Source organism: Nuphar pumila, chromosome 2 (genome assembly GCF_984573655.1).
Source record: "Nuphar pumila chromosome 2, dmNupPumi1.hap1.1, whole genome shotgun sequence".
Taxonomy (NCBI): Eukaryota; Viridiplantae; Streptophyta; class Magnoliopsida; order Nymphaeales; family Nymphaeaceae; genus Nuphar; species Nuphar pumila.
Genome location: NC_143250.1, coordinates 105,934,747 through 105,960,954, shown reverse-complemented (window position 1 = coordinate 105,960,954; position 26,208 = coordinate 105,934,747). Strand labels below are relative to the sequence as shown.

Genomic DNA, 26,208 nt, shown 5'->3' with positions numbered 1-26,208 from the left:
AAACCGCCATAGAGTTCAAAAGCCACATCGCCTATAGCCCCACGCGACGCCACCTCTCTCTCTCTATAAAACGCCCCCTCCCTTCCCTTTGCTCCTTCCTCTCACTCTCAATCAATCAAAAGTAAGAATATCCATATTCACTCTCTACTCTCTCTTTTCCATAATTTCGAGGTATTTTAACCTGATTTCTTGCATGTTTTTGGGCCTTATAATTTCTCTAATCCTTTTTTTCTTTCCCTTCTCGGTCAAAACCGTTTGGTTTTGCGTATTTTGATCTTTAGGTTGAATTTCGTATGAATTGTGGTTTCTCTTGTTTAGGTTTCCTGATTTGATTGGGAGAGTGGGAGATTAGCGGGGATGTCTGCCGGTTTGAGTGCGGGTACTAACCCGAGCAATCCAAACAAGTCGTTCGAGGTAAGATATTTCTCTCTCTCTCTCTCTCCCTTATCTCTCTTTGTATTATTCTGCATTTTTCTTTGGTCATCGATTGATTCCTTTAATTTCATCTTTTACTTATCACTGGTTTTTTATGGAAAAGTACTGGAGGAAAGACAATGTAGTTCGAAGACTGCAATAGGGTTCAGGGTTTGACGAATAGAGACATTATACGATATAGGGAAAAGGGTGTATTCTGGATTTAAATGGGATGCAGGGTTGCATTTTTCTTCGAAGCCTGTTAGAACCTAACAAAAGAAGGAATATGGGTGTTTTATGAAGTACATATGAGCATGATACACTTATTAGCTAACGTTCTTTATGATTTTCGAGTTGGTTGGTGATCACTGGATACTGGAGAGGCAGGCTCCATAAATACTTGGTCAAAATCCTGTTTGTGGCTTCCTTGTTTGTAGTTTTTAGATTTGAAAACCAGCCTGTGTTCCAAACAAATTATCACTGGAAGGACTCTAAAAGTCTTGTTCTCGAAGTTCCTGTCACTTCCAGAGACATTATCGCGGCATATGCTGAAAGTTCATTTATCCAGAACTGTATTTTTTTTTAAATCAATATCTTCTTTCTGTTGCAGGTAGTTCAGCCCCCAACAGATGGTGTTTCCAGCCTTAGCTTCAGTCCTAAGGGCAATTTCCTTGTTGGTACCTCTTGGGACAACCAGGTGTTTCTCTTTTTTTGTTTTTTTTCTCTCCCTCTTTTTTGTTTCATAACTGGTTGAGCCATTGATGTCTTCGTTTGCAAAGCATGTTACGGTGTTCAATTTTTTTTAATGCCTTGGGTTGGCAATGAAAATTTACCAGGTAAGATGTTGGGAGGTAAACACTAGCGGAGGTAGTGTACCAAAAGCATCAATCTCACATGATCATCCGGTATGTTACTCTAAGGAATTTAGTTGATTGGGTGTTGCAAATTTTACATTTATAAGAATGAGCATTATCTTAAATTCTTAATAGTTTTTGGCCTTCATGATAGGTTCTTTGTTCGGCTTGGAAAGACGATGGGACCACTGTGTTTTCAGCAGGTTGTGATAAGCAAGCCAAAATGTGGCCACTCATGGCTGGTGGGCAGGCAACGACAGTTGCCATGCATGATGCTCCTATTAAAGAAATAGCATGGATTCCAGAAATGAATGTTCTTGTTACTGGAAGCTGGGACAAAACTCTCAGGCATGATAAGTTTGTTGGCTTTTCATTTAATAAATGATCATCTGATTGATGTGCTCTTTGTGTTGCTTACGTAACCTACCTTCATTGTTCTATGCTGCAACTTTTTATCCTTTTCATAAGAAACTGCACATAATTGCATTTCATTTACTTCTAATTATGCAGTCTTTAAGGGTTTGCTTTTGTGGCCAATGTAAAAAACAAACTCATGTAAGGTGATCATTTTTCTTGTGTCAATGTTAACAGCTCAAATATTTAAACCAACTCACTACCACCTCCACAAATGATGGCGCCATTTGTCCATATGGTAGTGCTCCATACGGATGAGACGACCATTTGAGCAATGATAATTCTATTTTGGAGATAATGTGCACGACCAACAGCTTCACATTTAAAACAAAGGGTAGTAAAAAAACAGGATGCCATCTATCATCATTTTGATTCATGTACGACAACAACTTTAGAGGCGAACACACCTGCTAATCGCATTTTGCAGGTCTACTTTAAGCTCTTCTCTTTCTTGCACAAGATGAAGAACAGGTAACTCATCTGCTGTTGGAAGACTGTGGCAGCATTTCAAACATCAATAGTAGATATGAAGAATAACAGTTCAGCGATAACCTATGTAGCTTGATCCAATAATATCCAAGAAATAAAACATAAAATTTGAAAGAAGTTTTAAGAAACTAGAAAATTTTAAAAATTACATATCATTGATTTTCTATTTAACACAATGTTAAAAATTAACCTTTTCTACTTGGATGCCACCTCCTACTCATTGCTTCTTCCTCCCAGCGTAAGGCCTACGTTATACAAGCCTGAACGAGAGTGGTGGTTAACCAGGAAGCTAAATGAACAAGGGATTGCCTGCTTCTCTGCTGTGCCTTGAATGAAGCTATCTGTACTTTCCTACCTTCATTCCTTTTGCATTTCTTGATTCAGTTTTGTTTATATTTTCTCTAGTGGCATCAACTTCATCTATACCATTTCACTCTTTTGGCATTTAATCTTTTCTTCTTTTTTTTAACATGATCTGGAAATGCTCATTATATCTGATTAGTTGTTTAAGTTTCTTTTTTCTTTCCCAAAAGAGAAAAGAAAGTCAAGAGTAAAATCTGGGAGCTCTCCTTTGTATTCAGTGAAGGCTTTTGGTTCTTCACTCGTATCCTTTAACCATTTCTGAGATAGTTGGTGTGATATTCCTTTCATTATTATGTACTTTTTTATCTTCTCCTTTTATCTTCTGTGGCTTGGTTGGTGATTTTTTTCTGAATTTCTTGTAGTTATCTACTCCATTTAAATTAGACATGCATATGCTGCCAGATTGAATGTTTAATGTCAACCTTGTTTTTAGTCCATCATTGCTGTTCTTTTTGAGTTTTATGGTTTAAGTTGCTTTCTTGAACTTGTGTTTTTCTGCATCTATTGTTATCATGGTGGTTGTGCTTGTTGATCAGGTATTGGGACACTAGGCAGTCAACTCCTGTGCACACTCAGCAGCTTCCAGACCGCTGCTATGCACTTACAGTTCGACATCCTTTGATGGTCGTTGGTACTGCAGATAGAAATCTTGTCGTTTTCAATTTGCAAAATCCACAGGTGATCTAGTATCTTATAGTTTAGATTTGTGGTGGTGGTAATATTTTGAATAAGGAGGTAGTTTTGTGCAACAAACAGATTTTAGTATCATTTTTTTTCTATGGTTTGAATTTTTTTTGGGTTGTGCTGCTGGATTTTGGGTTTTGCAGTTACTTCAGTTTGCTTATGCCTCATTAGCATTAACTCATGACTGTTCCATACTTTTGCTATTTTTGCTAGGAGACTTGCACCCTCTTTTCTTCTGGCCTCTTCAGGAATTGAATTGTTTTTTATATTTTTTTAATTTGATGAAGTTATCCTCCATTTGTCTATGATCTTGAATTTGAGCTATAACTTTTCAGTAATCATGGTTCTTTCAAGTTTAGTTATGTTTTGTAAGGTTCAAATTAAGAACATGATCACAAAGAGATGTAGGGTCAAAACCTGAAGCACTCTCGGTTATATAATAAATCCCTGCAATCATGGCAGATATAGCAGCTGCTTTTTTACCTATCTGGTTTGCATATGAAAAGCACTCAAATTCTCTACTATTGAGTCTGTTGCAAATTCTGAAGCTAACTTTTATTTTTGTATTTTTTCGTATAACATGAGTTCGTGTACCCAGGTGTGTATCCCTTGCTTCAAAGTTGAAGGCAACAATAACAAAATAGGTCCCAAAAGCACAAGGCCACAAACACAATGCCACTAAGGGTGTGTTTGATTGAGTGTTCAAGATTGGACGGAATAGTGAAGCAGAACAAACAAAACACATGTTTTGTTTGTTTTGTAACAACTGTACTCTGTCCAACATTTGTTTTGATTATACAAGAAGTTGCGTTCTTGTGTCCGACGTTTGATTTACGCAGTGTGGACAACTCATACATTCATTCATTCATTCAAAATGAACCGGCTCATACATTTATTCAAAAATGAACTTGCTCATACATGAGAGCCCCAAATCCAAATACTAATATGCAAGAAAAACAAATTCCACACCTTAGCCCTTTCAAATTGGGCCACAGAGAGGGACACACACACATAGAGAGAGAGAGATCTGTGAAGGTCGTTGGAGGGTCGATGTCAAGGGGAAGCTCGCATAGGAGGGGCAATCGGCATCGTGGGGAGGGAGACAAGCAGAGGAGGGGGAGACAAACATACACAAATGCTAATATGTTTTGTAAGGTTCAAATTAAGAACCTGATCACAAAGAGATGTAGGGTCAAAATCTGAAGCGCTCTACATTCAGTTACATAATAAATCCCTATAATCATGGCAGATATAGCAGCTACTTTTTTACATATCTGGTTTGCATATGAAAAGCAAACAATTTCTACTATTGAGTTTGTTGCAAATTTTAAAGCTAACTTTTATTTTTGTATGTTTTCTTAAAACTTGAGTTCTTATACCCAAGTGTGTATTCCTTGCTTCAAAGTTGAAGCCAACCGTAACAAAATAGCTCCCAAAAGCAGAAGGCTACAAACACAATGCACTAAGGGTGTGTTTGATTGCTTGTCCAGGATTAAACAAAATACTAAAGCAGAACAGGCAAAACACATGTTATGCCTGTTTTGTAACATATGTACTCTGTCCAACATTTGTTTCGACTGGACAAGAAGTTGTGTTCCTTGTATCCAGCATTTGATTTACGCAGTGCGAACAACTCATACATTCATTCAAAAATGAACTTGCTCATACATGAGAGCCCCAAATCTCACTAATATGCAAGAAAAATGAATCCCTAACCCTAGCTCTTCCAAATCGGGCCACAGAGAGGGACACACACACACACACACACACACACACACACACACACACATATATATATATATATATATATATATATATATATATATATAGAGAGAGAGAGAGAGAGAGAGAGAGAGAGAGAGAGAGAGAGAGAGAGAGAGAGACCTGTGAAGGTCGTTGGAGGGAAGCTCACAGAGGAGCAGTCAGCATCGAGGGGAGGCTCATAGAGAGGGGAGGGGGAGACATACAGAGGAGGCAGAGACAAAATGAAGGGTGTCGGGGGGTATTACCCCTGCTCGATAAATTTTTTTTTGAGTATAACTCCTGCCATTGTTCCCATCGTAATAAGGGGGGAACAGTGAAACACCGTTCCACAGATGCAGCGGATGTGTGTTCGCCGTGCCCACTATTTGATGGTGTTGTCGTTCAGCGCGATGCACGGAACACACTATCAACCACACTCTAAGGGCACAAGAGAGCACACACATAAAAATAACAAATTCAAATAATTCATAAAACATGCATAGTGTACAAGAGGGACTCAGTCACTTATACAAAAAGCACTACTAGGCTAGTATAGCTAGCTGTTTGGATGCTCTAACAGCTAGCTGCCAAATTACATTAATGCCTTTAATGGGAAGCAAAAATACACAAAAAAACCCTAGGGTACAACTACAAACTATATATATATATATAGGTTCAATCTTTATTGACTCAATCTAACCATATTGATTTGTTTCCATGGTTTTTTTGCTATGGATCAAACCTTAGATCATATTGCTTCAATCTAAAAATATGATTTTTTGAATCATGAAATTTTAGTGCATTGTGGGCCTTTGATTTTTGAAGCCCTTAAAAGACCTGCTTACATGTTACAATCACATGATTCAAAATTCATCTTCTACTCAATAAACCTTTTAGATCACATCCATAAGATCCAATCTACAAAAAAAGTCTAAACATTATGAAAAAACAGTGATTCATAATAGCTTTGTGTCTTCAATAGCACACACACACATATATATATATATATATATATATATATATATATATATATCACTGTCACCGATATTTTGAATATGTCATGATATTTTCAAAATATCGGCAAATAAAAAATATCACGATATTATTGCGATATTTTTTAGTTTTTTATTTTTTAAAATTTTAAGTTTGCATTTCCTATTTTTTTCTTATATTTTAAAACCTTTAAAACATGTGTCTTTATATTTTGGAAAGAAAAATAATACAAAACTTATTATTTTCTTAGGTTTTTTTTCTTATTTATAATTTTTTCAATTTTTTAAACTCCCGAGATATTTTTATGATTTATCAACTTTTGAAAATCTCTCCGAGAAATTACCTTTAACGACATAGGTGACTATGATATATATAAATATATATATAAAGAGGAAATATAAAATAATGTTTTAACATGAGTATTCATGGAGTTTTGCACTGTATACACCAAAACTGGGCCACAGTCAACGTGGCACCTCTTTGCCCATAACTGAATGTCCGAACTCCAAACCATAGTGGTAGTTTCTCATTATTAAAAAAAATGCTCACACTTAGGACCTGTTTGTTTTTCCCATCTGGGAGTGAGGAAAGAGGACCACTGCTGGAAAAGGCGCACCCCAATTACTATTTGGAGAGCTTTCCATCTCCCATCAGGTCATTCCCACCCACTCGTTGAAACAAACAGGCCCTTAGCTTTCACTTTGTCTTGTAAGAATTTCTGTTAAACATTTTCCCTCTAGCCATTCAAAGTCATTGTGCCCTGATCCTGACCATCTAGTTGTTTCAATTGAGGACCTATATTATCGTGTTTTTATGCATTTACTTAGTCTACCTTGCTTTATTTGAAAATGTTCTTGCCTCAGCTTGATTCGACAGTGGGGATGCTTAGTTCTTTGCTGTAGATGATTTCGTTTGTTGGACTGTTTGGAGTTTGATGTGATTGTAATAATGTCTCACGTACAGACACAGTGACCTTATGTTACAGGAAACAAATTTCATGCATTTATTGGATTTACTAGAATGCCAAAAGAAAAAAACCCTGCAGTTCACTCTGTATATTCAATTTCTTGGCCTATTTCATTTTATTGCAAATGATATTTCATGAGATTCTTTTTATGGGAAAAGATTGTTTTTTCATTTTTTCTTAATATTTTAGGTTTTTTGTTCTCCAAAAAGTTGCAAGAAAATTTCCTGTGGAAATTGATTTTTAAATTTATTTCTCAATTTCATTGTTTGGTTGTTGCCTTGCATGTTCTACATCTTCTTGCAATCTTGGTGTTCCTTTTTCTGTTTTTTCTACTTATGTTCCTTCAGAGAATAATTCTTTTATTTGTATTTTGTGTAGGCTGAATTTAAGAGGATCACATCTCCTCTCAAATATCAAACTAGATGTATTGCTGCATTTCCTGACAAACAAGGATTTTTGGTAATTGTTTTTACTCGTGTGTTTTATTGATTATTATGCAATTTTGTGGTTTGATGGGTGGTGAACTTTTGGTTTGATCGTGTGTGTGTGTGCGTGTGCACAAAGTGTTATAATCTTCTGTACCTGCTGAAACATTTGTTTCATCTGCTACAGCATTCGATTGAGCTTGAAAGCTAGACGGAAGGAAAGGGAGGAGAGACTAGGTTGGGAGCTGTGATATTTTTCACAAATTGAGATAACAGATCTCTTGCTCTTGGTAATCATGATGCACGCCTAGCCATGTTAGGCATGTAGCATTGTCTTATTATATATTTTTGGTGATTACTCAAGACAAGAAAATAATAAATGAATACCTAAGACGAGAAACAAATAAATGGTCACAGGAATGATCTCAGTCCGGATTCTGGCTCAGCCTTTCAAGTTGCAAATTGTCCTTGTATGCATACAAATTGCTGGTAAAAAAATTGGATTGAGCAATTTGTGGATAGAGCGAAGTGTTTTTGTAGAATTTTCAGAAATGGCTAGGCTTGTGCATCTTCGGCAAGAAAGTCCACAACTGACCTGCCATTCCAGTGAGTTCTGCTTCAACTTTCTCGAATTTGGTTCGAGGACATAAAAGTAACCTACGCCACTGAGATATGGCTATTTTGCCTATGTATCCATGCTGAACGGGTCGGTTTGGATATGGGCCCGATACGGGTGGGATACGGTCAAAACCGTATCTGACACGGTTTGACCGTGTCCCACCCATTTTCGTTTCAACCAAATGCAAAAAAAAGATCTATTGAATTAAGGCCATAAATCCCTACTAGTCTATCATCATGTTTGACTTATTTGACCATTTTAGGCCAAATACTCGGTCAAACATAAAGACATCAAACCCCCAAAAAATTTAAATGTGTACATGATCCATGTGGCCAGCAGTAGCTACAAAGCCTACAAAAGTAGGTCTCCTTTTTCTACTGATGAGACTAAAGACAAAAATTAATTTAAAATTTATGCCAAGCCCAAGAGTAGGAGGCACTTTTTGACCAAAAGAACAGTAGGGCCTAATTTTTTATGTAGGGAGCCATTCTCTTGTTCCTATTGATATGGGACTACAAAGAAAAAACTTATGAGGCATCTCTCTTTGCTGTCACCTATTAATATGTGTTTGAAAATCAACAGTTTAACAAATTGAGTGGATCAAATATTATCTAGAATAGATCCAGGCCATCAACATCCACCTATATCCCACATAGAAAAAAATTAACTTGTGTTGTTTGGATTCATAGATAAAGTTTATAACTCCAGTCAAGATCACTTAAATCCATTTCACCTCTATCCTTACCATAAACTTATATATATATATAATGTATATATATATAATGTATATATATATAATGTATATATATATATATATGTACCCGTATCCTCAAGTCATATTTTTTGGAAATTGCCATTCGTACACCCCGTACCCGTTCCATATCTTGTTGCCGTGTCCGTATCCATGTGACATAGGGAATAACACAGTCCCAATCTCTTTTTTGGGTTTTCTTGCAGAGGGAAATCACAATATATCGAATATAGGGCATAAAGTGATAATCTTAATTTAGCATGATTTTCATTGGGATTTTCAATTTCTGATTTTTGACATAGGATCCTACTCTTCTATTCTATCTATAATTTTTGGGTTTTGGCGAAGTGCTTGAAAAACTCATTGATAAATTAAGTCCCCCAAAGTCGTGCTATTTGTTGTGTATTTTTCATTTTGTTTTTCTATGAAAAAATGCACTTTTGTAATGCATAACATCTCATGCTGTCTTTGGACGAGCTTTGTGTAGCTTTCAGCAAGAGACACATGTGGGGACCCTCTAGGTAATGGTAGAAACTAGAGAGAAACAATAAGATAAAAAAAGAAAATGGAAATGGTCTGCCTCCAAAGGGGAACACTGCTTCACCTTTTGAAGATGACATTTATCCTCTTCTACAGAAACATCTTTAGAAAAGGGCTCCTTATCCCTCCAGAATGATGTGTCGCCTCTTGAGATGTTGAGGCGTCTTTCCAGAAGAGTTGGGCCTCAAGCAAGTCCCTTTCGTGGAGCATCTTAATTCTCATATATGCTGGGGGAGTGAGAGAAATGAAGTAAACTAGGAAAACATGCAAGAAAATACATTTAGTGCCCATGTACATGAGACCTGGTACATATCATCCGTATATTAGCATAACATGTAAACTTATTCTATTGCTTGCTCTTATTTTCAAGTGGTTTCCAAGTCTCCATGTTAAAGAAAAAAAATAATGTTTTAAGTGGTTTCAGTCTTTAGTTCAGACATGTGTGATCGGGTTCAAATGTTCACATTTCATATGATTCCAAGTTTTTTCTTTTGCATTATCAATCAAGGAAATCAATTTTCAAAACATCAAGTTCTATGGACTATAATCTGGCAAAGAAAACATTTTTGGACTGAATTTTTGTTAATTAAGTTTTTATGTATATTTTCTTATGTTTCTGTATCTTCCTTATATTTAATTTATGTTAATTGCTTTAGTGTTTCAGCTTTGACGAGTTTATTGGTTTTGCAACTCTGTTTCAAGTGTACCCCATGTAAAAGCACACAACACAGACTATCTTTTCTGAGTTGAAATGTTTTGGTAGATTGGTTCGATTGAAGGAAGGGTAGGCGTTCACCATCTGGATGATGGACAGCAGAGTAAAAACTTTACTTTCAAGTGCCATAGAGAAGGGAATGAAATATACTCCGTGAATTCCTTAAATTTTCACCCAGTAAGTACATAGTTTTTCTTCGTGTAAATTATTTGTTTTTTTAAAGCATTTTATGTGCTTTGATTTTTTGGCTTTTATGCTAAGACAGCTAGTATCCCATCATAATTTCATGGTCTTACTCAAGCCATTGATGCATTCATGATATTTTAGTTGTTTTGTTTATTTTCATTTGGCATGCTGGAACCTGAACATTTGGCCCTAAAAGTTCAGACTGTTATGTGCCTATCTCTTGCTTGACGGTGGGCAATTTAACTGCTACGTTACTGGACTAGGTGTTAGTCCTCCTCACCTATAGGCATTGCTAAAGTACTAATGAGAAAGCAATGTGAATCAGTGCTACTGATAGACTGTACAGCTGGTACCAATAATTTTAAGGGAGAGCTCATAATTCAATAAACCCAATGTCATCTACGGATTTTGGATTTTCCAATTTTTTTTCATACAATTGGTTTCATATGGAGTTGGTGGCAAGTTTTTGTGATATCATCTGAGGACTACTAGAATATGAGAACTACCATGTACACTAAGATTTTCATGGTTTTTTTGTTATTTTCTCTTGAATCTAACTGTACAGATGTGATCTACATGCTTGATCTTATAGGGATCAACTCTTGAATCTCCGATCATGATGCATAAACTTGATTTTTTAAGGCTTGAAAACCAATGGCTCATAATTTTCATAAATATTCAAACATCCAAAAATCATCTTTTTTCATCGCAAGTACACGATTCAGCCATCAATTACTAGCAAATTCACCATGCCAAACACATCTTCATGGTAGGTTTGCAAAAAAAATTGTTGGCAATTCCTACTTCACACAGTAGTTCTCATATTCTAGTAGCCCTATCATCTGATATACACTGGAATGCTTTTGTAGCATACTTGGTACTGCTTGGCTTAGTTTAATGGATGATGACTGGTCATCTCCTTATAACAAGTTGATGCTTATTCTTTTCTTCCTCTTATAAACCAAGGTCCCTTTGTCCTAAATTTGGAAATCGCTTACTCCTATGGTCCATCTTGTTATAGCATTCTAGAATAAAATAGTTATGGTGGAATTGAATTACTGAAATTTATTGGAGGTTCTGCATATGTTGATAATTGATTGTCAATGTTGCTCAGTTTTTTTATTTTGGTTGCTGCTGCTTACATGAGCATGGCTACTGCAGATGCACCATACATTTGCAACTGCTGGATCTGATGGCGCATTCAACTTCTGGGACAAGGACAGCAAACAAAGGCTCAAGGTATATTTCTGACCAGTCCTTATGCTTGGTTTTGCTGGTGTTATTCTCAAAAAAACATTCTTAACCCAATAAATGCACAATCCCACAAGGAAAGAATTACAAACTATATATATATATATATATATATATATATATATATATATATATATATATATATATATATATATAGAGAGAGAGAGAGAGAGAGAGAGAGAGAGAGAGAGAGAGAGAGAGAGAGAGAGAGAGAGAGAGAGAGAGAGGATCCACCATTGCAAGCGCTTTGTTTCTTTAGATTTTTAGGCACTGAATTACAACTGATTATGCACATTATTTTGAACTTCCACTATCATTAACCATCATTTGGATGCTATCTTCATGGTGGAAACATCTTGTGTATCCATAAATCTCTTCCATATTTTTTTCGGCATGCTTCCCCTTTGTGCATTTCTCAATTTTAGCATTAGCATCCATAAAAAAATCATCTTTGAAACCTTTGTTATGATCAAAGTTTGGATTTCTGAGTAGCAAATTGCATGTGTCTGAAATTTTCTCTTCTTCAAATGAGGTGTATTTGGAATACATACATACATACATACATACACACATACACACATACATACGTACGTGCGAGCGTATGTACGTACGTGCGAGCGTATGTACGTACGTGCGTACATATGTACGTGCATGCGTACATGCGTGCATACGTACCTACGTACCTACGTACCTACGTATACAATGTATATTTGTAAATTTACCATCTAAATTTTTTAAAGATTTCGTTCCTCCTTGCAATAGTGAGATACAAAATGTTTTGATAACTGTTTAGCAGGGTATCATTATGCATTATCAGTCTGAAAGATGGATAGGTTGTGGTTAGGCGGTATACAACTACAAATCATTGATTCATTGCAAATTGCAAGTTTAACTATGGCCAATGGGATGATGGAGTTCTTTTTTTTGGGGGGGATAAATTGGCGTCAGTTAATTGTCTGTCTGTGATCACAATTAGCACTTTTGCTGATTATTTTTCACAGAATTGCTACAATGATATATAGATCTCTTGAGTTTCTGAGGATAAACTCCAAAAATCCATCTGGTTGTTGTTGATGTACGCAAAAAAACTTCTGGAATTATCTGTGATAATTGCAAGAGCTATAGGCATGTTTGCTACACCCTGTGATTTTTTGGGTTTTCTCAAGATGCTGTGAATTGCAAATTACAAGCACACCACTTTCTCAAGCTTACTGAAACATAAAAAGCTGTCAGCTGTGATTGTGATTCTCACTTGAGATTGTTCATCCATTGAATCTTGTGAAAGTTGGTCACAAGATTGACCTTGTGACCAACAATCACAACTTCCACTTTCCTTGCTGTTATTGCTCATCCCACCTGTGGCCAAAGCAAACATGTCCTATATCTCTCTTCATTTTCTTGATTTCTATATCTTCCTGTTATCAGTTCCTTTTTTCTTTTTTCCTTATAGAAATGTACCAGGTAGTGCATTTTTGCATTTTAACTGCATCGTGTAGTTCATGCAACCAGTCTATTGATAACAAACATCAGAGGCATTTTTACTATGTTTGGAGTGTCTGTTTCCGTCATGAAAATCCTGTCGAAGCTAAATTAAATAAGTTTTTGCTTGTTGATCCCATAGTGCCAACATGGGTGAAAAATATATATACATGGTGCTCATTTGAGATTGACATTCGTCCAGGCTATGGCAAGGTGCAATCAGCCTATTCCTTGCAGCACTTTCAACAATGACGGCTCAATATTTGCATATTCAGTAAGTAGATATTCCTGCTATAACTTAACTCGCGAATCTATGTGGCATGTCTTGCATTTTGTCTAGATTATCATTTTTTATAGCCATATTGAATTTTAAGCCATATTGGCATCCGTGGTATCTTCAATTTATCTTGTTTATAAAAATTTTCTTGAAGGAAAATAAAACTCCAAATTATCACAATACCTTGATGAAACTTCAATCATTAAAATATCCTTATGTTTTTCTGAAAGCATTTCCCCAATTATCTTCAAGTTTCCATTTTCCACTTATTTTAGAAAACCCGAAGTTTTTCTTGAGAACACTTGCTTTTAAATTGTTAATGGAAAACCCTCGCTGACATTAGTATGAGATATGGATTGATGACTATGATTCAGATTCAGTATTTTTGTACCTTTGGAAATTGGCAGAAAGGTGGGATCTCTAATCGTTTAGGCTGTACCGCTCTATGGTGTTTTAGGCTCTCCATGTTACATTTTCTTGGGTTGTAGTGGGTTGCTCTCATAAATAATTGAAGATTTTATCAGGCATGGTGCATCTTTAATTTAACCATACAATTAGAAGTGCAACATAAATGATGAACCAAGGGAACATTTAACCATGGTAATTAAATGCCTTGTGTAGACTCTATCAATGCCCTTCAGACTCATGATGTCACCTTTAAGAGTTTCTTAGGAGTTTTTAATGCCAGTATTTATGAAAAAAAGTTGTTTATGACCTTAAGTGATAAAGCTGGCTTCATTTGTAGAGTTTTTTTTTCCTAAAAAAAGAAAAACATAATTCCAAGCTGTGTCCTGATGATGCAACTTTGTTCTGGAGCTGGAGCTGCTAATAAAATTTTGTTAGTGATATTTCTTGATACTAGTGATGTCATTTTACTGTAAAGAAACAAGAATCTTTCAATCACACTTAATATGCTTACCAAAGATTCAAAAGAACATGCACAACAAGTGTCCACAAAAGGGCACACTCAATACCAAACCCACACAAGGGGTATTTCACAATAGGGCTGAAAATAAAATATTAATTTATTCATCACCATGCAAGAAGCATACCTTTGAAGAGGGGGTGACCCCTATTTATATACATGAGATGAGAGGGAAAAGGAGACTCAAATAGAGTCGTCCAATGACTCCATTTGCAGCCGTTGGACTAGCTCCAACAACTCCATTAGTTGACTAGTCAACTTATCTAGTTCAAACTGAACTAGATACAAAAAATAATAAAATAAAAATAAGAAATGGAGAAATATATATATATATATATATAATATTATATACATATTTATATATGTACATTTTAACACTCTCCCTCAAACTTATGGTACAATAATCAAAAGTTTGTCTAAAAGAAAATGATATCTAGGAGCAGCGAGAGGTTTGGTGAAAAAACCTGCTAACTGATATTCAAATGTCACATAAGGCAGATCTATAGTCCCACGAAGATACACTTCTTGAACATAGTAACAATCCATTTCAATATGTTTAGTCCGTTCGTGAAAGGTGCGATTGTTGGCAATATAGATCACATTTTTGTTATTACTGCACATGCGTGATGCATTAGTTATTTGAACTCTTATATCAACCAACAACCTTATGAGTCAGACCACCTCTATTGTTTTAGTTGTCATTGCTTGATATTCAACTTCAGTTGATGAAAGCAAAACCTTTTGTTGCTTTTTACATTGTCATGAAATCAACGATTCACCTAAAAACACACAAAAACCCGTGGTTGAGTGTCTGTTGTTGGGATCACCTCTGCAGTCAGCATCAATATAAACAATTAAATCTAGTGAAGATGAAGCAGACAAAAAAATCCTCGAGTTAGTGAATTTTTAATATATCTAATAATACATATAACTTCTCCCATGTGAATAAAAGTAGGAGTGTGCTAAAATTGACTAGCTGTGTGTACAACGTGTGCTATATCAGGTCTAGTAATTGAGAGATAAGAGAGTGCTCCATTGAGTTGTCTGTAAGGAGTAGGATCTTCAAGAGGTTCTCCATCATCAATTTACATTTTGGTGTTGACAATCTCAGGATCAACTTTCTTATCATCCGTGATTCTAGACTTGGAAACAATATCAAAAGCACACTTAGATTGAGATAACTAGTACCCTCTAAGAGAGTAAGCAACTTCAATTCCTAGAAAATATTTCAAGAGTCCTAAATCAGTCATTTCAAAATATTTTTTGAGAATTCTTTTAATATTTTCAACTCCCTGTTTATCTCCTCCGGTGATGATCATATCGTCCATATAAAGAAGTAAGATAATAATATATGCATCAAAAATCTTAACAAACAGGACAATGTCAGTCAAACAAGATCTGAATCCAAAATCAATCATAACACGACTAAACCTGTCATACAAAGCTTTTGGTGCTTGCTTAAGACTATAAAGCGCATTTTTTAGACGAAAAACTTTACCCTTAGGAACATTTATACCAGATGGTGCCTCCATATAGACTTCTTCAACTAAGTTTTCATTAAAAAAATATTTTTGACATCTATTTGAAATATAAGCTATTTTCTAATCGAAGCTAGGGCTATTAGAGCTATAATAGTGGTCATTCTAGTGACTGGAGCAAAGGTTTTCTCGTAATCTATGCCATATTCTTAATAATATTTTTTGACAACTAATCTGGCTTTATATCTTTCAAGAGTTTCATATCTCATGGTTTTAATCTTGTATACCCACCTATAACCTATATGTTTTTTTTCTCTGATTCAAGTATTAGCTTTTTCAAAGCTTCTAACTCTATTCTCATGGCTTCTACCCATTCAAAATGTTCTTTAGCTTGAGTATAAGTTGAAGGTTCTATATACGAATGAATTAATGCCTTATATTTTGGAAAAAAAGTCATACGACACAAACTTTTTAGGTGGTTTAGAAATCCTATATGATCTCCTTGTTTGTATTTCAGGCTGTTCAACATATTTCTCTAGTGCACATTGTTGATTAAGGTCCTTGCGTCTAGAATATTGTAAATAGTTTTTGCTCCTATGGGTTTGCTCTTCAGTAATTATATCATCTTGACCATTATCAAGATCACATTCATCAAGGTCACATTCATAATCACATTTTTCATAACTTGAAATTAGATTAAATAAGAATGAGTAGTCCAGTGACAGCCTGTGTATAACTGTTTAGTTATACACTGCCGGTCCCAAGCCCGGATAAAGGAGGAGGGTTGCGGTAGGCCAGTGACAACCATCATAAAAACTTAGTCATACCTTATGAATATGAACCAATATGAGAATTTCGTTGGGGCGTTCCCTACTGAGCGACGCACTGTACTCTATAGGCCCGGAGGCAGTGATAAATGGGCAAGGGTTGCTAGGTCATCGCCCGGAAGCGACGCGTCACACCGGCGCCCGGGTGTGGTGTCAAATAGGCAAGGGTTCCCTCACTTTGTTGGACGGGTGGGGGTAAAAAAGTTAATCCAAGACCATAAAATTAGGTTAGCCACTTGGAACATAGAGTCTTTAACTGGTAAGTTGGTAGAGTTAGTAGATGTTATGTGTAGGAGAAAGATTGATATTTTATGTCTACAAGAGACCAAATGGGTAGGTGAGAAAACAAAAGTGATAGAACCTTGGGGATATAAGATTTGATATACAAGAATAAATAGGAATAGAAATGGAGTAGGGATTGTTATGAGTTGTGAGTTTATAGATAATGTAGTTGAGATCCGTAGGAAGGGTGATATGATTTTACTTATTAAATTAGTATTAGGTACGGATATTATTAATATTATTAGTGTTTATGCACCTCAAGCAGGTTTAGATGATTCCATTAAGCGTCAATTTTGGGAAGATTTAGATGGAGTAGTACAAGGGATATCTTACGGAGAAAAGCTTTTCATCGGCGATGACCTTAATGGGCATGTAGGCATTAGTAGGGATGGATTTGAGAGTATCCATGGAGGCTATGGTATAGGAGAAAGAAACGAAAGTGGAGAAAGGATTTTAGATTTTGGTTTGTCCTGTGATATGATCTTAGGTAACGTTTAAAAGTGGGGTTAATACGAGTCAGATAGATTTTTTCCTACTTAGAAAGAGAGATAGGGGTTGTTGCATCGATTGTAAGGTTATACAGGAAGAAAGTGTAGCTATACAAAATAGAGTCTTAATTTTAGATCTTAGAATTAGACTCCTTATATACCTTATCCCTCGCGTTTTGAACTACTTCTTTAGCTTCCTTCTTTGCTATCATATACTTCTCCAAATTCTCATTATCAGGACTCTTACTTAGATTTCTATAACACTCTCTTTTAACCTTAATAGCTAATTTGACATCCTCGTTCCACCATGATATATCCTTACCTAGCGGTGCACCGCCTTTAGACTCACCCAATACCTCCTTAGCCACCTTTCTCATGCCACCCTCTATCTTATTCCACATTGATTCTGAATCCTCCTCGAGACACCAATCAGCTTCCTTAACTATCTGCTCTACAAACATACCTTGTTTAGCTCCTTTCAGTGCCCACCACTTAATTTTAGGATCTCATCATGCATGCAGTATATCAACCTAAATATCAAATTATCAATCAAATAAGTAAAGCAATTACATAAATTGACCTAAATATCAATCAAATAAGTATTGCATAAAAGAACTAAATTACATACCAAAGTATATCCTGATGAAGTAATGGATGCTAATAATTTTCTTCTTCATCATCAAATGCATCATTAGAAGGAATACTGGGCTCAGCTAAATCCATGTTTGTTACGTTGAATTCATGTTCTCCCTTGAAGTCACACTCTTCTGGGTTTACATCCCGAAATTTGGATGTTTCTTGTCTGCATTATAAACCCAATTTGAAAATGATAAATACAGTACAAATATATTTAAATGAAAACTAAGAAATAATCAAATAACTAAGAGAGCAAATTAGTACCTGTATTCATCATTGCTTCGCGAAAGTAATCGAAGATTTGAATGAACATATACTAAATCCTCTGCACGCTTGCTGGTGAGTTTGTTTCTCTTCATGTTGTGGATTTAAGAATATGTGCTCTAATTTCTTTCACAATAAGATGAACTAGCAGGCTGCGATAGCAATCTTAATGCAAGACGATGCAGAAGAGGTGTTTCTGATCCAAATGTTGACCACCATGTGATAGGATCTATATTATCCTCTTCTCTCGCGAATAATGCCGGTGCATATAATCTCGAAGATGAAAATTTTCCAAACTCTTGTGTGACTTGATGTAGAAGATATGCTTCTGGAAAAAGTCTTGTCATACACATATTTCTATGTCTTGATAGCTCTGGGTCTAAATTTGGAGGGACACGACCAATACCACCAGCCCACCACTTATTTGCATAATATTTTGGATTAAGAGAATGTGCCATGCAATGCAAATGAGTGTTGCTCTTATCTCATCTTCTGACTAAAATTGAATGAATATGATTAAAAAAATCTGAATCATCCAATGCAGGATTTTTTTCTTCATGCATGAAAACTATAGCTTGTATTTTTTCAATCATATTATCCCACATTTCATAAACTCTGTGAAGCATGGGCTCATCCTTATCAACTTCTCTTAACATTTCCCAAATAGGTTGCGTAAATTGAAGGAAGTATACCACTCTGTCCCAAAACTCATCATCAAGAATGAATTTCTTAATTTCTTGAGCCTTCATATCATCATCAACACGATAGAATGTCCAATTTTCATCAGTCACCATGTTAATCAAAACATTCTTCACTCTTTTAATCATCTTCATCATCACAATGATGGACGCAAAACGTGTTTCAGCGACCTTCAACAATTTCAAATCAGAATGCCTATTAAATATAGCATTAGCACGATGGTGGTTAACAACAAAATTCCTAATGCTTTTGACATTTCTTTCTAAATCTTCAATCCATGAACATAAAGCATATGCTTGTGAATTTTCTTCTTCTTTGGGGTTGCATATGCTCTTTAGGACTAGATTTAAGCTGCGTGCTACACAGGGAGTCCAAAAAATATGAGGTACTCACTCTCCAAACTCAACGCTGCACTTTTACAAACCGGAGCGTTGTCTGTAATGATTTGTACCACTTTCTGATCACCCACTTCTTTTATCACTTCTATAAACAATCCCTTCAAATACTCTGCATTTTTATATTCCCCAGATGCATCAACTGCTTTCAAGAATATTGGGCCACTAAGCGAACAAACAATGAAATTGATTAATGGACGCCTTTGAATATCTGTCCATCCATCAGACACAATGGAAACTCCATTTTGCTCCCATGAATATTTTTTAATTTCTAGCAACCTCTCCACGTTTGCCCTCTCTTCTGCAAGAAGTGTGGTTCGTATTTTTTCTGAACTTGGAGGCATATAACCACTCAAATTACAATTTGCCAAGGATGTTACTAAATCCTTCCAATAAGGATTTCTAGCCGCATTAAATGGGAGTGAACCAGAATAAAAATACCTCCAAACTTTTCTATCCAATTCTTCTCTTCCATATGTATTGAATGCTGCTTGTATCGTTCCTCTACCTCCTAGATTGACTTTTCTTTTTTTTTCAGCATCTTCTTGGTGGCTTGCAAATGGCACACTGACTGCAGAAGAATCGGTCATTGCCTTTCTCTTCTCATATTCTTCTTGTATTTTCTTGTATTGCCTTCGCATTGCCTCATCAACTTTTCTGCAAGCTGAAATGCCATGTCCTGGTATCTTCAACAAATGAGCCTTCACTCTTGTGTAAGACCCAACAAAATCTCTTTCGCAGAGCTTGCATCGAAATCTTTTGTTTCCACCACCTCCTTCTCCAGTTTTTGCAAGTTTATCTACATGTATCCATAGTGGCCCCACATCATCAATCCCACTGCATCTATCAGCAAAACTAGCAGCAGAACTCACATGTTGGGATGAGGATGACGCAAGTCCTTTCCCTTTATCCGTCATTTTTATCCTGAAAACACAAAAAAAAAAATACATTACAATTTTCAAATCAATTCGAAAACACAGGGAGAAGGGGGGGCTCAGCCCCTCCCCTGCCAACCCAACAAGAGAGCGAGAGCGAGGGGGGCTCGGCCCCTCCCCTGTCGACCCAAAAAAAAAAACAGATGGGGGAGGGCTTGGCCCCTCCCCTGTCGACCAAAAATAAAAAAACAGATGGGGCTCGGCCACTCCCCTGTCGACCCAAAGAAAAAAACATATGGGGGAGGGGCTCAGCCCCTCCCCTGTCGACCCAAAAAAAAAAACAGATAGGGGAGGGGCTCGGCCCCTCCCCTGTCGACCCAAAGAAAAACAAAAAACAGATGGGGGAGGGGCTCGGCCCCTCCCCTGTCGACCCGAAAACAAAAAACATAAAGGGGAGGGGCTCGGCCCCTCCCCTGTCGACCCAAAAAAGAAAAACTTAAAGGGGAGGGGCTCGGCCCCTCCTGTGCCGAAAAACGAGGGAGCAGGGGAGGCTCAGCCCCTCCCCTGCCGACCCAACAAGAGACCGAGAGAGGGGGGGTGGTGCTCGGCCCCTCCCCACCCGACCCAAGAAGAGAGTGAGAGACATACCTGCGAAAGGAGAGGAGGAGCCGAGAGGAGGAGCCTGGGAGGCGGAGCTGGGGCAGCGGCGATGGGAGAGCTCGAGCTCAGGGGGAGAGAGAGGAGAGATTAGGGCAAAATTTTTTTTTTGCCCTAATCCTCCTCCTTTTCATCGGGGGAAATTTTTTATTTTTTTTACGCCCAAATTATGGACAAAAATGACCTTGGGTGCGTTGACCGCACCCAGGGTCGTGTTGACCGCACCCGGTGCCGCACCCGCACGCGAACCCGCGTCGCGTCGCGTCGAAGCGGGTGCGGCATCTGTTTTGCCGAGTCCCTGTGACATAGCTTCAAAGGTATCAACAATAGAAGGGATTTCTCCTCTATAAATAAGCACAAATTTAGTGCTTTCAAACTTCGGTCTCAAACCATTTATAACTTGATAAAAATGTTCCTCATCAAGTTGCTTTTGTCGGAGTTCTATATCTTCCGGACAATGCCACTTATGCTAAATGCTAGATACTTCTTCTCAAAGTTTGGATAATTCATTGTAGTATTTCCTAATTCTTTTGTCCGAACTTTGTTTTGCAAATTGCACACATGCGCTATTTTAAGGTAATACATATTCTTAAGGTATTTCCATACTTTGTTGGCATGTTCAGACTTTGCGAGACTAGAGTACTTTTTAATATCTACGCTATTGATTAACCAAGATGTATAATCTTGGCGTGCTCCATTCTCCACGTTTTTCACTTTTTGTCATAAGTGCCTTAGCCTTCTCACCATCCGTAAGAGGCACTTCTTCATTCAGTACCTTTTAATTGACTAGTCAACCTATACAAAAAATACTAAAATAAAAATAAGAAATGGAGAAAAAAATATAATATATATTATTATATACATATTTATATATGCACATTTTAACATTTACTAGCTTGCAAAGTTTTTAGTGCCACTTGCCTATGTTTAGACTGCATAAGTTTCAAGAAGTGAGCTCGTCATATGCATAGTCACTAATAGAAGTGATATTTTGAATAAATCACAAAATTGCCTTGATATTTTGGCAACCCAGTTTTGTAGGCAAAATGTCACTCTTTGGAACTATCTACATTCACAATTTGAAAATATCTTGATGATATTATGGTACCTTAATGATTGTTTAATATACTTTATTGATTTTTCAATTCATATTTACCTTTTTTATTGTGAAATTTTTACTAAAGCTTATCTTTTAATTATTCTAACCTTTCGAAAAATGCTGATATTTTCATGTTCATAAAAAAAACCAAAAATTGTCTTGAGACACTCCTTGTTGAGACTATGTTGTCATTAAAAGTTTCATGTGCAATTTAGTACAAATATTTGAATCTTAAGTATCGTCTTCATGTCCTTTCTATAAAAGTGCCAAAAAGGTGTTAATTCACCATTATATCTGGTTGGTTATTGATTACTGTTTGATGTGATCAGTCACCAGTATCGATCAAGGCAAATTCTCGCTGATGCTTTTTTCTAGAAGTCGTTTTTCTCAAAAAAGTCTCAAAAGTTTTAGAAATTGAAAAAATATAAAAAATAATAAAACAATAAGTTTTGCATTATTTTTCTTGCAAAAATATAAAGAAACAAGTTTTAAAAGTTTTTAAAATACAAAATAAAAAAATAAAAAAATAGGCTCAAAATATGAAAGATAAGATTTTTAAAATATGACAAAAATATCGTGATATTATCAAAATATTTTGAATTCTGGCTCTATGTTGAAGGTATCATGACATTGCCAATAATAAATGCTTATAACACCAACAGTATCATGATATTTTCAAAATATCGGCGATATTGGTGACTATGGATGTGGTGTTCATGTACAGTAAGCACAACTCTCTATGTATGTATGTGATTTCTTTTCCTTTTTCCCAACTGAAGAGAGCAGATATAGCAGTTGGATACCTTGCGAGGTACTTGGTCGGATCAATGGATGCCACACATCCCCAATGTAGAGAGAGAGAGATTTGGCCAAGTAACTTTGCAAGGTACTCTGCAGAGTACTGGATCTTTTAATTGAAGATGGTATATATTATATGAAGCCAAAGAAAAAAAAACTCAAAGGCCGAAATGGTGGGGTTGCATCTGAAACTTGCTACTAAAGCAATTTGGAGTATGTAAATATGTTTTTTGGTTCAATTTACATCATTTTCATTAATCTTAGCATCTAAGACAAATTATCCCATCACTACTATTTTGTTACCCTTTTGTGAGTTGTAGTAGTTACCCTAACCATCTTGGTTGCTAAATGAAAGATGGATGACTAGTTTGATTATGTATACAGGTATGCTATGACTGGAGTAAGGGTGCAGAAAACTACAATCCTTCAACCGCCAAGACATACATTCTTCTCCATATGCCACAAGTATGATTTTTTTTCTTCCTTCTATGCACATTGAAGGTCAACCCTCACAGTTGTGTGTGTGTGTGTGTGTGTGTGTGAGAGAGAGAGAGAGAGAGAGAGAGAGAGAGAGAGACTACCAGGAGATCTGCACATGTATACATGTAAATTTGCACTATTGTCAGTCAGTATGTATTATACAAAGCAGCAGTGATCCTCGGATATGAGATTTATTTTACCTTTTTGGTTTGCAGGAAGCAGAAGTTAAAGGGAAACCACGAGCTGGAACGAGCGGCCGTAGATAGTTCTTTGATGCAGACGTCCAGCATGCAAAATTGTCCAGGAAAATCTATTTGGAAGAAGAGAGGAATAGGCATTTGCATCTTTGCGAGTAGGCTTTTTATGTTTTTTGGTATGCACCATGTGTATTGAACGATTTGTAGTTTTGCTTTGGTTCCAACCTCCTGTGGCAATTCCTGTAAACTGAGGTTTTTCTGTAATGAATCATTATGAGCCCCTTTTTGTATGCTGTAGAAGAGCGAGTGTGCATTTGAGTATGGGTCGCATATAGACCAATATCCCTTGGCTCCGAGGGTCTGAGCACGGATGACCATGTATATCTCCATCTGCATTGGAATTCAAAGATTGCTCAATTTAAAGGTAATTTAACTTTTTATAAGATTGTAGGCTCTGTTTATGACGCCAGTGAGCGTGGTTTTAGAGTTTGGTTCAAGTTGCTCTCTGCAATGCCTTATTATTGAAGTTTTCATTTTTAAACGAGCGTGGATCTCTGACCCTCCCATGTCCAACCATAAATTCTTTGTGTAATCTCAAAGCATCGGATATGCAGTCTATAAGTTGCATTGCAATTTACAAAGAGCCTCCTAACTAGGGGTGTCAACAGGCCTGGTTTGCCTGGACTCGACCAGAACCAAACCCTATAGGGTCTGGGTACGGTGATAAATGATAAGTCCCAATTAAGACCCGGATCTGAACCCGAAGCTTTGATTAATATTTGGATCTGGTTTTAGTTTGTGAAATTTTATACCAGACCCGGACCTGACCCGAGTTTCGATTAAGACCCATAAAATTTCAATGTAAAAATGATAAAAAAAACTGGTTTTACCGGGTATGGTGTGGGTTTGGTTCATGTAGATCTTATCGGGTCCGGTTATGGTTTTTCTTATAGTGAACCTGATATCATACCTGAAAATCTGGTCCAAGTCTGGTTCCACTTGGGTCCAAACCAAACCCGACCTGTTGACACCCCTACTCTTAACTATACAGTTACAAGAGGCCGCCTAATATTTTTGTTATTGCATTTAGCCACCTGCTTTTATAAGTTGTACTTCAATGACACTCTTGGTCTAAAGCCAGTCAGTTGACCCTTGTAGTTAAAAGAGTTTTTGAATGAAAGCAGATCAGGACCTTAGACAGAAAATTGCCCAAGGCACCTTGGATGCCGTCTATCAAGAAAATGTATTGTACTAAAAAAATGTACCAAAAGCTTCATGTTTTAGATGAATTTCTGCTGTCAGTTTCTATGAGATTGATGCCGTTAATCTAGAAAGTGAATGGCATCAAAAACTTTTTTGGGACCCATCTAGATAGGGTTCATCCTATTCAATGTTTTTTTGGTGCTGTTCATTCTTTAGATGGACGGCATCCAAGGTATCTTGGACACTTTCTATGCAGAAAATGACCCTACTATCCACAAAATTTGGTATGTTCATGCAAATGCCTACTAATTTGTCAAAATTCTCTACATCCAAAAACAATGTTTCTCAATTTTTCTTGGATCGTTTTTACCCTTCGCAGGTGTTTTAGGCATACCTGAGACATTCACACTAGCACTCTGCACATCCCCTACCTAAAGTGGATTTACATTTTCATGAGGAATACTAACGGACGTATGAAGCATATATTTAGTGTGCATCTCCTTTACGAGATTTGCAGCTTGTTTCAATTAATGTTATATGTTGCACAGATAATGTTTTAGTACTTGCGAGTCTATTCTCCGAAGGTCAGTAAGTACGCGCAAAGTAAATATGAATCTCCTTTGCAAACATGCATGATCTCATTCTTTATATATCGGTCAGTGTATATTTAGTGCACATTTGTCTTAAGATATTCACAACTTATTTTAGCTGATGTTACATGTGAAGATAATGTTTCAGTACTAGTGAGCCTTTTCTTGATAAGGTTTTAGCGTGAATGTCAGTAGGTATGCGCAAAGTAATTGTGAATCTCCTTTAATCTGGGCAAATATTATTCTTTAATTCATGTATGTCAATTATTTGCATGATATTTTGAGCAAATATCTAGGCTTTCATGTAAATTCGTTGAAGATTTTTCCATCTCTCATCATCTCCCCTTCCTCCTTTTATTCTTTTTTTTTTCGTGAATTGCTCACCATCGTCTGAGTTTCTTGAATATTCTGCAGCCTCAAGAAGTAGTGCAATGATAGGGTCGTACATCGCGTCACACGTCTCTTCGTGTTCTGACAAAAAGATAAGTAGCTTCATATTCTGACGAGACACTTTATCAAGAGACAGAACACAATATGGAGTGGTCCTTTCGCTGAAGCTCTCCTTGGTTATCCTTCCTTCATTGTTCTCCTCAATGCTCCTCCATCAATTTGTGTTCCATCAACCATAGATTTCATCCCAACCCCCTCCGACTCAAGATCAAGATTCAATAAATTCATCATAAAGATCCTGGCAGGATCTGTCTTACACTCAATGTGACTATGCAATGATCAACATCTCATCTCAGTACTATTTTGAGTGTGAGAAGGGTTTCTAATTTCAACTGGTTGTCCATTGGTCAGTCATATTCTTGGACCAAAAGATCCTTAAAGGACTGAGGAGAGGATTTAACAACTGAGAGTTATTTGATCTGCAGAAAGACAACCCCTGTAAAACCCATGAATTTTGAATGAATTTTCAGTGAAATAAAAATGTAAAATATTACTGAATTCGGGGTGGTTCACACGAATCCAATAAAAAAACTCGGATTTGGATTCAGATTTGGACTCTAAGGAGATCCAAAGATCTAACCCAATTCACGAAGGTATCTTGAGAAATTCTAACACTCCAAGGCTCTGGTGTGAGATCCGAAGTATATTAAATAGAAGTTAATACAAAGATAAGAAGAATCGGGAAAGCCCACGTGAAAATT

General features: G+C 36.6%; 1 protein-coding gene across 4 annotated transcripts; it reads left to right on the top strand.

The window, feature by feature from the left end:
* The first annotated feature begins 82 nt into the window (after positions 1-82).
* Positions 83-23,691, top strand: LOC149846570 (protein RAE1-like). 4 transcript variants are annotated; one of them, XM_089998075.1, is made up of 12 exons: positions 83-121; positions 319-414; positions 1,025-1,111; positions 1,251-1,319; positions 1,423-1,616; positions 3,071-3,212; positions 7,300-7,380; positions 10,020-10,148; positions 11,319-11,396; positions 13,090-13,161; positions 22,972-23,052; positions 23,283-23,691. In XM_089998075.1, exons 2-12 carry the CDS (start codon positions 358-360, stop codon positions 23,331-23,333), a joined length of 1,041 nt encoding a protein of 346 aa, XP_089854201.1. In that variant the 5' UTR covers positions 83-121; positions 319-357; the 3' UTR covers positions 23,334-23,691. The 4 variants fall into 4 exon arrangements, with proteins under 4 accessions (XP_089854201.1, XP_089854199.1, XP_089854202.1 ...); XM_089998073.1 differs by having other exon boundaries at positions 94-171; XM_089998076.1 differs by lacking the exon at positions 10,020-10,148 and having other exon boundaries at positions 94-171.
* The last annotated feature ends 2,517 nt before the right edge of the window (positions 23,692-26,208 follow it).

Excerpts from the sequence above, each read along its gene's own strand:
- LOC149846570 (XM_089998075.1), top strand. The coding sequence starts at position 358 with ATGTCTGCCGGTTTGAGTGCGGGTACTAACCCGAGCAATCCAAACAAG. Across the intron at positions 415-1,024 it reads ATCCAAACAAGTCGTTCGAG|GTAGTTCAGCCCCCAACAGA; the intron begins GTAAGATATTTC and ends TTTCTGTTGCAG. Across the intron at positions 7,381-10,019 it reads CTGACAAACAAGGATTTTTG|ATTGGTTCGATTGAAGGAAG; the intron begins GTAATTGTTTTT and ends ATGTTTTGGTAG.